This window comes from Mobula birostris, chromosome 3, assembly GCF_030028105.1.
Source record: "Mobula birostris isolate sMobBir1 chromosome 3, sMobBir1.hap1, whole genome shotgun sequence".
Lineage (NCBI taxonomy): Eukaryota > Metazoa > Chordata > Chondrichthyes > Myliobatiformes > Myliobatidae > Mobula > Mobula birostris.
In genome coordinates, this window is record NC_092372.1 from 2,618,719 (window position 1) to 2,633,106 (window position 14,388).

General features: G+C 42.8%; 1 protein-coding gene across 1 annotated transcript in view; it reads left to right on the top strand.

The window, feature by feature from the left end:
• The window catches only part of wdr32 (WD repeat domain 32), a 76,666-nt gene extending 63,801 nt beyond the window's left edge, over window positions 1–12,865 (top strand). Inside the window, exons 5-7 of the mRNA XM_072252145.1 lie at window positions 6,615–6,731; window positions 10,413–10,558; window positions 11,896–12,865. Of these exons, the coding sequence (XP_072108246.1) occupies window positions 6,615–6,731; window positions 10,413–10,558; window positions 11,896–12,264 (632 nt within the window). The 3' untranslated portion in view covers window positions 12,265–12,865. The remainder of the gene's footprint in view (window positions 1–6,614; window positions 6,732–10,412; window positions 10,559–11,895) is intronic.
• The last annotated feature ends 1,523 nt before the right edge of the window (window positions 12,866–14,388 follow it).

Sequence of the window (14,388 nt, forward strand, 5' to 3'; positions counted from 1 at the left end):
AGTTTAAACTAGAATTGCTGGGGGGTGGGAACCAAACTGAAGAGACTGGGGAAGGGGCTGTTGGCTCACAAATGGAGTAGACTTGTTGGCAGTGTGAGAGGGAGGATAGGCAGGTGATAGAGAAGGGACGCGCTCAGACCGATGGTTTGAGGTGTGTCTATTTTAATGCAAGAAGCATCATGAGCAAAGCGGATGAACTTACAGCATGGATCAGTCCTTGGAGCTATGATGTTATGGCCATTACAGAGATTTTCCTTCTTTTTTCAATCTTTTTATTAAGTTTTAAGATTAATAAGCATAACAATAATAGTCATGATACATAGAGATCAGGATTACAATAATAACAGTTAACATGTACAAGCACGGATTCCAAGTAACAAATATAGTTTAACCTCTCAATCTCATAGTAACTGACCATGAAAAAGATATTTTATAAAGAAAGAAAAAAGAAACCCCCAAACTAAAAAAAACAAGTAAACCAAAAAAAAAGAAACAAAGCTTTGCTGTCATATTACATCGACTAAAATTATTATTTGTTGTTAACTCCGCTCCTCTATACATGAACAAAAAATTACTACAAAGGATTTAGAAAGGGTCGTTGCAGAGACTTGGATGGCTTAGGGGCAGGAATGGCTTCTTCCTGAGTACCAGGCTTTAGATATTTCAGAAAGTAGAGATAGCCCAGGACATTATAGACCAGTGGGTCTTACTTCAGTGGTTGGTAAGTTGACGGAGAAGATCCTGAGAGGCAGGATTTATGAACACTTGGAGAGGCATAATATGATTAGGAATAGTCAGCATGGCTTTGTCAAAGGTAGGTTGTACCTTACGAGCCTGATTGAATTTTTTGAGGATGTGACTAAACACTTTGATGAAAGTAGAGCAGTAGATGTAGGGTTTTTGGATTTCAGCAAGGCATTCGATAAGGTTCCCCATGTAAGGCTTATTGAGAAAGTAAGGAGGCATGGGATCCAAGGGGACATTGCTTTGTGGATCTAGAATTGGCTTGCCCACAGAAGGCAAAGAGTAGTTGTAAACGGGTCATATTCTGCGTGGAGGTCGGTGACCAGTGGTGTGCCTCGGATCTGTTCTGGGACCCCTTCTGTTCGTGATTTTTATAAATGACCTGGATGAGGAAGTGGAGGGATGGGTTAGTAAATTTGCTGATGACACAAAGGTTGGGGGTGTTGTGGATAGTGTGGAGGGCTGTCAGAGGTTACAGCGGGACATCGATAGGATGCATAACTGGGCTGAGGAGTGGTAGATGGAGTTCAACCCAGATAAGTGTGAGGTGGTTCATTTTAGTAGGTCAAATATGATGGTAGAATATATTATTAATGGTAAGACACTTGACAGTGTGGAGGATCAGAGGGATCTTGGAGTCCAAGTTCATAGGGCACTCAAAGCTGCTGTGCAGGTTGACTCTGTGGTTAAGAAGGCATACGGTGTATTGGCCTTCATCAGCCGTAGGACTGAGTTCAAGAGCCGATAGGTAATGTTACAGCTGGATGGGACCCTGGTCAGACCCCACTTGGAGTACTGTGCTGAGATCTGGTCACCTCACTACAGGAAGGATGTGGAAACTATAAAAAGTGTGCATAGGAGTTTTACAAGGATGTTGCCTGGATTGGGGAGCATGGCTTACGAGAATAGGTTGAGTGAACTCGGCCTTTTCTCCTTGGAGCGACAGAGGATGAGAAGTGACCTGATAGAGGTGTATAAGATGATGAGAGGCATTGATTGTGTGGATAGTCAGAGGCTTTTTCTCAGGGCTGAAATGGCTAACACGAGAGGGCATAGTTTTAAGGTGCTTGGAAGTTGGTACAGAGGAGATGTCAGGGGTAAGTTTTTTACGCAGAGAGTGGTGAGTGCATGGAATGGGCTGCCGGCAACGGTGGTGGAGGCGGATACGATAGGATGTTTTAAGAGGCTCCTGGACAGCTACATAGAAAAATAGAGGGGTAATTCTAAAATAAGTACATGTTCGGTACAGCATTGTGGGCTGAAGGGCCTGTATTGTGCTGTGGGTTTTCTATGTTTCTATGAATAAAGTCCTAACCTATTTAATCTTTCCTTATAACTCAGGTCCTTTAGATCTGGCAACATCCTTATAAGTTTTCTCTGTGTTCTTTCAACTTTATTTACATATTTCCTGTAGGTAGGTGACCAAAACTGCACACAATACTCCAAATTAGGCCTCACCAATGTCCTTTACAACTTGAACATAACATCTCATCTCCTGTGCTCAATACTTTGATTTATGAAGGCCAATGTGCAAAGTTTTCTTTACGACCCTATCTGCCTGTGATGCCACGTTTAGTGAATCGTGGACCTGTATTCCCAGATCCCTTTGTTCTACTACACTGCTCTGTACCCTACAGTTCACTGTGCAAGATCTACGTTGGCTGGTCCTTCTGAAATGTAGCACCTTGCACTTGTCTGCATTAAATTCCACCTGCCATTTTTCAGCCTGTTTTTTTCAGCTGGTCTCGATCGCACTGCAAGCCATGATAACCTTCCTCGCTGTCGAATATACCCCCAGTCTTGGTGTCAACCGCAAATTTGCTGATTCAGTTAATCTGGATCATTTATGTAGATGAGACACAACAGTGGAGCCAGCAATGATCCTTTGGCACTGCATTTGTCACGGGCCTACAGTCAGAAAGGCAATCATCTACTACCACTCTGGCTTCTCCCAAAAGTCAATGTCTAATCCAATTTACTACCTCATCTTGAATGTTGAGTGACTGAACCATTTTGACCAACCTTCCATGCAGGACTTTGTCAAATGCCTTGCTAAAACATCCACTGACTTGCCTTCATCAACTTTCCTGGTATCTTTGAAAAACTCTACTAGATTGGTTAGATATGATCTACAATTCACAAAGCCATGCTGACTATCCTTAATCAGTCTATGTCTATCCAAATACTTATATGTCCGGTCCTTTAGAGTATCTTCCAATAACTTTCTCATACTTTGTTGTCAGACTCACCAGCCTATAATTTCTTAGTTTATTTTTAGAGCCTATTTTTAACAATGGAACAACATTCGCTATCCTCCCATTGTCTGGTACCTAACCTGTCACTAAGAATGATCTAAATATCTCTGCTAGGATCCTGGCAATTTCTGCACCTGCAGGGTTAACCTATTTAAGTTTAAATAAATAGATTTAAGTCAATCAGTAGAAGGTTAGAAGGAAGTCAAATTTTAAAAAATGCTTAAAGAGTGATGAGGGTCTGCATTTTGCTATCTGATAACATGGTGGAGACAAGACGTCTTCAACACATTTGAAATCCTTGGATGAACACTGGACAAGTCACGGACTAGCAACTGAGAAATATATTTAACCTTAAGTCCATGGCTGGCAAAAATGGACTGGCAGGGACATGCTTAACTGAATTTTGCTAGCTGTGTCATGCCTCTTTGATTCCATGAAGAGAACCTGTCGTCATCCACATTATGAATATTATTATTAACTTGCATATTTCTTTTTTTTGCAGATTTCTCACATGAATGTTGATAGTACACTGGATTCTGGTTAATCGGGGCAGCTGCTTATCTGGGACAAGAACAAAAACTAATTGAGAAGATGGCTGTGATTCCCTTTGTTTATTTTGGACAGAATGCTGCTTAATTGGGGCAGGAGATTGTTGCAAAAGGTTTCTAACTTGTGTCAGATCCATGTACTTGTGTGGCTGTTCGACACTGCACTGTGCTTAGAGTGAACAGTTTTTAAATAGTATCAGTTGCGTGTGTTTGTGTTCAAAAAGCAGTGATTTTTGTCACTGATAGTTGGTGAGAAATAAGCAGTAAGACAATTCAGAACTGTTTTGCTCACTGCAGTTTCAAGCAATCAGGCTTGGGGATGCCAGAAAAGACCTGGAATAAAAATGAAACAATTTCACTACTTTAAGGTTGGGAACTGTGACGAATTTGAAAAGTATTGACAATCATCTTGAATTTATAATGAAAATGAAGATTTGGAGGATGCAATTGTTGACAGCATTGTATGAAGGCAGTCCATTATCTACACTGATTTTGGTCATTAACAGCCAGTCTAAAGAATGCACCCACTGGATGAATTCCTCCGTCGATAACTACATTTGGCTTTTGGTTAATTGGGGCACATTGGGACCATTGCATTTTGGCCCAATTTGCCAAAGTTTCATGGAAATAGTTAAAAAGGTATAAAAAAGACAAACTTCCATTTAATTAAGTAACAAATTATGTATTTAAATGAAATAAAGAACGAACTAGAACACCACCAGTACTATTGGTGGTTGTCAGTCATTTCTGACGATGACAGGAAAGCTGTGCAGTAGAGTTTTTAAAGTGGAAAAGCTGTTGCAGTGGGGCAGTTCGACTTTCCCGTCCTTAAGCCCAGGTCAGTGGTCTGAATTGTCATCACAACTGTGTCTTCATTGGTTGCAGTGGATGACCGTGCTACTTCTGTGCCTTGTCGTGCCTTTCGCTGTCCGGAGCTCTTCCTGACTCTTGGATCTGGCTGTAGATCCCATCTGCCCAGTCCTTCTCCAGGTAGGCAGGCTTATCCCTACCTCAGCAGGGCATGAGACCCGCTGGCAACCCTCTGCTGATTCGCCCGCCTGTTGAAGTGGCGTACCGGGGTGCGTCCGCTATCGCAGGCAAGCAGAGCCACAGTTAAGAGCTGAGTGTCCGAAGGTAACATTCAAGATGATAATCAGTACCTTAAAATTCTAAATAGTAGTGAATTTGTTTCATTTTTTCTGGCAGTTTCTGGCATCACCAAGCCTGAATGCTTGAAACCCGCAGTAAACAAAACATTTCTGAATTGTCTTGCTGCCTCGCTCTCACCAACTATCAGTGACGAAAATCACTGCTTTTCGAACACAAACACACACAGATGATGCTATTTCAATACTGTTTGCTGTAAGTATGGTGCAGTGTCCAACGGCCACACAAGCGCACGTGACTGACTTAATTAGAAAAGTTTGGCAACGGTCTCCTGCCCCAAGTAAGCAGCATAATATCCCAAATAAACAAAGAGAATCCCAGCTATTTTCTTGATTAGTTTTTGTTCTTTAATTGTCCCAAATAAGCAGCTTTGCTGACGGTCCAATTAACTGGAATCCACTATATTAGGAACTAATACACAATTTTATAGTATTGGTAGTGTTCCAATTTGTTCTGTATTACATTTAAATCCAAAATTTGTTACTCAGTTAAATAATAGTTTGTCTTTTTTCATGAAACTGGCAAATTGTGGCAGCCGCTTAATTAGAGGTGTGTAAGATGATGAGAGGCATTGAGATGTTGCATTTTGGAAGGACAGATCAAGGTAGGACATACACAGTAAATGGTAGGGCACTGAGGAGTGCGGAGGAACAAAGAGGTATGGGAGTTCACATACATAATTCCCTGAAAGTGGCGTCACAGGTATACAGGGTTGTAAAGAAGGCTTTTGGCATCCTGGCACTCATAAATCAGAGTATTGAGTATAGGAGTTGGGATGTTATAGCGAGGTTGCATAAGATATTGGTGGGGCCAAATTTGGAGTATTGTGTGCATTTCTGGTCACCTAACTATAGGAAGGATATCAGTAAGATTGAAAGAGTGCAGAGAAGATTTACTAGGATGTTGCCGGGTCTTCAGGAGTTGAGTTACAAGGAAAGATTGAACAGGTTAGGACTTTATTCCTTGGAGCGTAAAAGAATGAGGGGTGATTTTTATAGAGGTCTACAAAATTATGAGGGGTATAGACAGAGTAAATGTGAGTAGGCTCTTTCCACTTAGATTAGGAGAGATAAACACGAGAGGACATGGCTTTAGGGTGAAAGGGGAAAGGTTTAGAGGGAACATTAGGGGGAACTTCTCAACTCAGAGTGGTGGGAGTGTGGAACAAGCTGCCATCTGACATGGTAAATGCGGGCTCACTCTTAAGTTTTAAGGATAAATTGGATAGATACATGGATGGGAGAGGTCTGGAGGGATAGGGACTGGATGCAGGTCAATGGGATTAGCGGAATAAAGTTTTGGCACAGACTAGAAGGGCCGAATGGCCTGTTTTCTGTGCTGTGGTGTTCTGTGGTTCTATGGTGTGAATAGGCAGAGGCTTTTTCCCAGGGCTAAAATGGCTAACACGAGCGGGCACAGCTTTAATGTGTTTGGAAGTAGGTACAGAGGAGAAGTCAGGGCTAAGTTTTTTACGCAGAGAGTGGTGAGTGTGTGGAATGGGCTGCCGGTGGTGGAGGTGGATATAATAAGGTCTTTTAAGAGACTCCTGGGTAGGTACATGGAGCTTAGAAAAATAGAGGGCTATGGGTAACCCTCGGTAATTTCTAAGGTAAGTACATGTTCAGCACAGCATTGTGGGCCGAAGGGCCTGTATTGTGCTGTAGGTTTTCTATGTTTCTTTGTTCATTGGACCAAAATGTACTGGTCCCAATGTTTCCCAATTAACCAGAATCCTCTGTACGTTCATTTACTCGGTAAATCTGACGAATAGACCCTAAGACATCGGAACAGAATTAGGCCATTCAGCCCATTGAGTCTCCTCAGCTATAGGAGCAGACACATAAATTGGGACCAGCTGTTAACAGCTAATGTTTAAAATTTCTGTGTTTCATCTCTCCAGATTTGAATTTATCTTCTTGTAGCTTGCCTGGTTTACAGTCACAAAATCATCAGGTTGGTGCATCCTGGAGCTCTGAGAAAACTCCGTCTCAGGCTTGTGCGAGTGCAGATGGAAAAGGTAACGGAATCCATCATAATAATGTCCAATAACTTCAGATTGTAAGGTCTCACTGTAAAGATGAGGAGTTGATAAGCTTGAAGGGAACATGAGAGAAAACTTGATGTAACAAAACACGTTGCTGAAGGTAGAGCAGTGGATGTAGTGTATATAGATTTCACTAAAGCATTTGATAAGGTTTCCTGTGCAAGGCTCCTTCAGAAAGTAAGGAGGCCTTGCTTTGTGGATCCAGAACTGGCTTACCCACAGAAGGCAAAGAGTGCTTTGGATGATTCGTATTCTGCGTGGAGGTCAGTGACCAGTGTGATCTGGGACCCCTCTTCTTTGTGATTTTTATAAATGACCTGCATGAGGAAGTGGAGGGATGGGTTAGTAAGTTTGCTGATGACACAAAAGTTGGGGGTGTTGTGGATAGTCTGGAGGGTTGTCAGAGGTTACAGCGGGACATTGATAGATTGCAGAACTAGGCTGATGGGATTCAACCCAGCTAAATGTGAAGTGGTTTATTTTGGTAGGTCCAATTTGAAGACAGAATATAATATAACTGTTGGAAGTGTGCAGGATCTGAGAGATCTTGGGGTGCTGCGCAGGTTGACAACATTGTTAAGAAGGCATATGGTGTGTTGGGATTCATTGACTGTGGGATTGAGTTCAAGAGCTGTGAGGTAATGTTAAGGCTACATAAGACCTTGGTCAGACCCCACTTGGAGTACTCAGCCATGATTAAATGGCGGAGCAGACTCAATGGGCCAAATGGTATAATTCTGCTCCTAATTCAGGATCAGAGGGATCTTGGGATCCGAGTGCACAGGACACTCAAAGCAGCTGCGCAGGTTGACTCTGTGGTTAAGAAGGCGTAAGGAGCCAAGAGGTAATGTGGCAGCTATATAGGACCCTGGTCAGACCCCACTTGGAGTACTGTGCTCAGTTCTGGTTGCCTCACTACAGGAAGGATGTGGAAGCCATAGAAAGGGTGCAGAGGAGATTTACAAGGATGTTGCCTGGATTCGGGAGCATGCCTTATGAGAATAGGTTGAGTGAACTTGGCCTTTTCTCCTTGGAGTGACGGAGGATGAGAGGTGACCTGATGGAGGTGTATAAGATGATGAGAGGCATTGATTGTGTGGATAGTCAGAGGCTTTTTCCCAGGACTGAAATGGTTGCCGCAAGAGGACACAGGTTTAAGGTGCTGGGGAGTAGGTACAGAGGAGATGTCAGGGGTAAATTTTTTACTCAGAGAGTGGTGAGTGTGTGGAATGGGCTGCCGGCAATGGTGGTGGAGGCGGATACTATAGGGTCTTTTAAGAGACTTTTGACTAGGTACATGGAGCTTAGAAAAATAGAGGGCTATAGGTAAGCCTGGTAATTTTTAAGGTAGGGACATGTTTGGCACAACTTTGTGGGCCGAAGGGCCTGTAGTGCTGTAGATTTTTTTTAGTTATATGTTCTATGTTTCTATGTCTTTTGGTAATTATGGTCTTATAAGATGATGAGAGGCATTGATCATGTGGATAGCCAGAGGCTTTTTCCCAGGGCTGAAATGGCTGAGACGACGGGCCGTAGTTTTATGGTGTTTTTCACACACAGAGTGGTGGGTGCATGGAATGCACTGCCGATAGCGGTGGTGGAAGTGGATAGAATTGGGTCTTTTAAGAGCTTCTTAGATAGGTACATGGAGCTTAGAAAATAGATGGCTCTGTGCTCGGGAAACTCAAGGCAGTTTCTAGAGCAGGTTACGTGGTCGGTACAACATTGTGAGCTGAAGGGCCTGTAACGTGCTGTGATGTTCTATGTCCTGTATCTTGAGGCGATGTCCCCTAGTTCTAGTCTCACCTAATAGAGGAAACAACTTTCCTGCCTCTATCTTATCTTTCTCTTTCATAATTTTAAATGTTTCTGTAAGCTCTCCTCTCATTCTTCTGAATTCCAGCGAGTACAGTCCCAGGTGACTCAATCTCTCCTCATCGTCTAACCCCCTCACCTCTGGAATCTACCTGGTGAACCTCCTCTGCACCACCTCCAAAGCCAGTATATCCTTCCTCAAGTATGGAGACCAGAACTGCACACAGTACTCCAGGTGCGGCCTCACCAGGACCCTGTATAGTTGCAGCATAACCTCCCTGTTCTCAAACTCAATTCCGCTAACAATGAAGGCCATCATCCCATTTGCTTTCTTGGTAGCCTGCTGCACCTGAAAACCAACCTTTTGTAGTTCCGTACACTACATCTTACTGTAGACTTGCACAGCCTTCCTCACTATCCACAACACAAAATGTTTCTGTCACCTGCAAACATCTCCTACATTCATATCCAAATCATTAATATATATCACAAAGTCCCAGCAATGATCCTTGTGGTACACCACTAGGTGCGTACTTCTGATCAGAAAACTTCAGTCCATGCCTACGCATTGTCTCCTACGCCAAGCCAGCTCTGGATCCAGTTCACCAACGTGCTGTGGATACCACGTGTTTGAACCTTGTGCATGAGCTGTTCATTCAGTACTTTGCCTGATGCATTACTCAGGTCTTTAAAGACAACGTGTAGCCCCACCCTGTCTTCATCAGTGTCCTTGCTTGCGTCCTCCAGAAACCTCAATTAAATTAGTGGGACAGGATTTCTGAAGTTATATTTAAGGGCTTTTGAAATAATACTTGCTGAAAGCATGCGCAGCAGACTGAAGGACAGTTTCCAGCCCAGACAATTGCGTGGTTCCCTGGTATTGTAACATACACAAAATGCTGGAGGAACTCAGCAGGCCAGGCAGCATCTATGAAACAAGTACAGTCAACGTTTCGGGCCAAGACCCTTTGGCAGGACTGGAGAGAAAAAGCTGAGGAGTGGATTTAAAAGGTGGAAGGAGGGGAGAGAGAACCACCAGGTGACAGGTGAAAGCTGAAGGGAGAGGGTATGAAATAAGGAGCTGGGATGTAAGTTGGTAAAAGAGAGAAAGGCAATGGAAGAAAAGGGGGGAGCACCAGAGGGAGGTGGTGGAAATAAGAAGCAGCGAGATGAGGTGAGAGAGGGAAAAGGGGATGGGAAATGGTGAATGGGGGGTGCATTACCTGTAGTTTGAGAAATTGATGTTCATGCATCAGGTTGGGGCTACCCAAACAGAATATAATACGCTGTTCCTCCAGCCGCTTCCCTAGTATTGTAAGATGGATTATGATCATTGTGATCTGATTGTTTACCTGCACCGCACTTCCTCCTGTAACTGTTATACTTTGTTATTGTTTTACGGTAGTGTAACAGCGTGACACTATTCTAGTAAGGGCACCAGAACTCGCAGTACATGTTCGGCACAGCGTTGTGGGCCGAGGGGCCTGTATTGTGCTATAGTTCTCCTATGTTTCAATTCCAATACCGCCTAGTGGAAGTTTGTATGTCCTTCCATGGGTAGTTTCATCTGGGTCCTCAGGTGTCCTCTCACAGTCCAAAGGCGTACCGGTCAGCAGGTTATTGGTCATTGTGAATTGTCCTGATTAGGCCAGGGTTAAATGGGTGGTTTCTGGCCGGCGAGGCTCGGGGGGCTGGAATGGTGGGTTGTATGCTAAATAAGACTACAATACATTGTGTAACCTGATCTGTATGAACAGAATGCAAGACATTTTTTCACTGTATCTGTCAATACTTGTGACAATTATAAAATCAATTCAATTCAATAATTGTGTATTACAGGTGGATTTCCAAGCAATAGCCTTGAAGTTTTATCACCAGAGATTCCTGTGGAAAGAGACCGAAGAAGCTGTATCACATCTTTACAACTTCACCCTAAAGGCTGGGCTGCATTAATTCGGTGCACAAGCAGTAGTGATGATCAAGAGGTGAGTGGATTTAATAAGACTAACCGTGTACATCACAGTCACGTTGCCTGTGTTCAGCTTGGCACTGATTCCCCTGTCAATTTTCTAGTGGATCAGTAACGTGATCCACTGAATTACCCACCTCCACCACCCCCGTGTTAATGATGTAGCTCACCTGAGATTCTCAGTGCTATGGAATGCTACAATGTTGGGAAGAATTGTCAACTGATTGCCAGTCAGAGTAACACCCATGTATCCCAACTCTCTGCTTTTTATTCGTTAGCCAATTCTCTATCCATGCTAATACATCACCCCAAACTCTATGCATCCTTATCTTATGGATAAGTCTTTTTGTGGCACCTTATCGAACGCCTTCTGGAAATCCAAGTAAATAACGTCCATCTGTTCCCCTCTACCCACTGCCCTCATTATATCCTCAAAGAACTCCAGTAAGTTTGTCAAACAGGACCTGCCTTTGCTGAATTGTGGCTGTGTCTGCCTGATGGATCCATTTCTTTCCAGATGCCTCGTTGTTTCTTCTTTAATGATCGCTTCAAGCATTTTCCCAACTACGGATGTTAAACTAACTGGCCGAGAGTTACCCGCCTTTTGCTTACATCCTTTTCTGAACAGTGGCGTGACATTTGCCGTCTTCCAATCCACCGGGACCTGCCCAGAGTCCAAAGGATTTTAGTAAATTATCACCAAAGCCTCTGCCGTTTCTCTCAGTATCCTGGGATACATCCTACAAGTTTGCTCAGCACTACCTCTTTAGTGATAGCTATTGTATCGAGGTCCTCTCCTCTCATCACATCCATAATGTGTCGCTTTGGCATGTTAGGTACGTCCTCTACCATGAAGACCGACAGAAAATAGTCATTCAAAGCCTCTGCCATTTCCTCATTACCCAATATCAGTTCCCTCTTCTCGTCCTCCAAGGGACCTGCGTTCACTCAAGCCATCCTTTTCCACTTTATATAATTTTAACAACTTTTACTATCTGTTTTTATATTTTGTTCTAGTTTATTTTCATAATAAGACCATAAGACACAGGAGCAGAATTAGGCCATCTGGGCCCATCGAGTCCGCTCCGCCACTCAATCATGGCTGATCATTCTTTTAAATCTCCTCCTCAACCCCAGTTCCCGGCCTTCTCCACCAATTCTGCTTTGTTTATCCTGCTTGTTATTTCCTCGAAGAATTCCAACAGATTTGTCAGTATTTCCACTACTTTCTGATCTTCAGATTTTACTTTTGTCATTTAAGGACATGGTGAAGGGTTCAGAAAGTGAAACTTCTTGTTTTTCACAGCTGTTGCTTGCTCCGCTGACTGACCTGATGTGTTTATTTTTACCCAGTGGACCTGTATATATGAATTCCAAGACGGACCTCCAGTTCAGACAGCCTCTCCTCGTTGCTCTCTCTGCCTGACACACTACATTGAAGAAGCTAATGTTGGTCGTGGTTACATTAAGGAACTTTGCTTCAGCCCAGATGGGCGTTTGATTTGTTCCCCGTTTGGCCATGGAATACGCTTATTAGGGTTTGACAGCCATTGCAATGAACTGTGCGATTGTTTACCAAGAGAAGCCGTTTCACTGAAGGAAATTAGAACTATTTATTCGCACAGTGATGTCGTGCTTACAACGAAGTTCTCGCCCACTCATTGTCAGCTTGCCTCTGGGTGCCTTAGTGGCCAGGTATACTTCTACCAGCCCAAGTTTTAAATAATCTGGATTATTTACAGGTTGTATTGATAACAAAATGTTTTAATTACTGCAGATTGCAATTAATATTCAAGGTGTTTGATGATATCCTTAAGTACAAATCCATTCAATTTTCAGTGCATTGCAATAAACCAGTATTTGTTACTAGACTTAACAGCAAAGCTGATTTTCTGCAGTTAGCTCCAGTAAGGAATTGTCATTTCCTAATATTGTGTGATTTATAGCTGCTGCTAATGTAATATTATATCAGTATTTCATGTAAAACTTGTTAGCTTGGTTATTGTACATACAAACTTGCAAATGCAAATTATTTACTGAAAATTCAGATGGATAAGTTTGGATAAAAGCTCTGTTACATGGAGATAATAAATGTGACCTGCAGCTTCATTTCCTGTTTAAATGGAATTTAAGCAAAAATATTGACTAACGTTCCTGCAGCTATTTAGGGGTGCAGCAAGAGTAAATTATTTAAATTAATATGCAAATATACATTCCAAAATATTAAAATTTAAACACTGCTGTTAAGAGAACAGTGTATGAATATATAATATCACAAATTCACATGGCAACTGATTAAATTTTAATAAAGAAATTAACAAGATCCCTATTGTGCAGTTTCCTGTATTTGCAGCAAATTTGTAATCCCAATTTCTGGAACTTAATAGAGAAACTACAGGCTGTGAAAGGTAATTACAAGTAGACTTAGAAACTTGGAAAACCTACAGCACAATACAGGCCCTTCGGCCCACAAAGCTGTGCCAAACAATCCTTACCTGAGAAATTACCTAGGGTTACCCATAGCCCTCTATTTTTCTGAGCTCCATATACCTGTCCAGGAGTCTCTTAAAAGACCCTATCGTATCTGCCTCCATCACCATTGCTGGCAGCTCATTCCACACACTCACCGCTCTCTGAGTAAAACAACTTACCCCTGACATCTCCTCTGTACGTACTTCCAAGCACCTTAAACCTGTGCCCTCTCGTGTTAGCCATCTCAGCCCTGGGAAAAAAGCCTCTGACTATCCACACGATCAATGCCTCTCATTATTATACACCTCTATCAGATCACCTCTCATCCTCTGTCGCTCCAAGGAGAAAAGGCCAAGTTCACTCAACCTATTCTCATAAGGCATGCTCCCCAATCCAGGCAACATCCTTGTAAATCTCCTCTGCACCCTTTCTATGGTTTCCACATCCTTCCTGTAGTGAGGTGACCAGAATTGAGCACAGTACTCCAAGTGGGGTCTGACCAGGGTCCTATATAGCTGCCACATTACCTCTTGGCTCCTAAACTCAATCCCATGATTGATGAAGGCCAATACACCATACACCTACTTAATCACAGAGTCAAACTGTGTAGCAGCTTTGAGTGTCCTATGGACTCGAACCCCAAAATACCTCTGATCCTCCACACTGCCAAGAGTCTTACCATTAATAGTATATTCTGTCTTTCTATTTGACCTACCAAAATGAACCACCTCACACTTATCTGGGTTGAACTCCATCTGCCACTTCTCAGCCCAGTTTTGCATCCTATTAATATCCCGCTGTAACCACTGACAGCCCTCCACACTATCCACAACACCCCCAACCTTTGTGTCATCAGCAAACTTACTAACACATCCCTCCACTTCCTCATCCAGGTCATTTATAAAAATCACAAAGAGTAAGCGTCCCAGAACAGATCCCTGAGGCACATCACTGGTCACTGGCCTCCATGCAGAATATGACCCGTCTACAACCACTCTTTACCTTATGTGGGCAAGCCAGTTCTGGATCCACCAAGCAATGTCCCCTTGGATCCCATGCCTCCTTACTTTTTGATTGAGGTTACCATGAGGAACCTTATCAAATGCCTTGCTGAAATCCATATACACTACATCTACTGCTCTACCATTATCAATGTGTTTAGTCACATCCTCAGAAAATTTAATCAGGCTCATAAGGCACAACCTGCCTTTGACAAAGCCATGTTGACTATTCCTAATCATATCATACCTCTCCAAATGTTCATAAATCCTGCCTCTCAGGACCTTCTCCGTCAACTTACCAACCACTGAAGTAAGACTCACTGATCTATAATTTCCTGGGCTATTTCTACTCCCTTTCTTGAATAAAGGAACA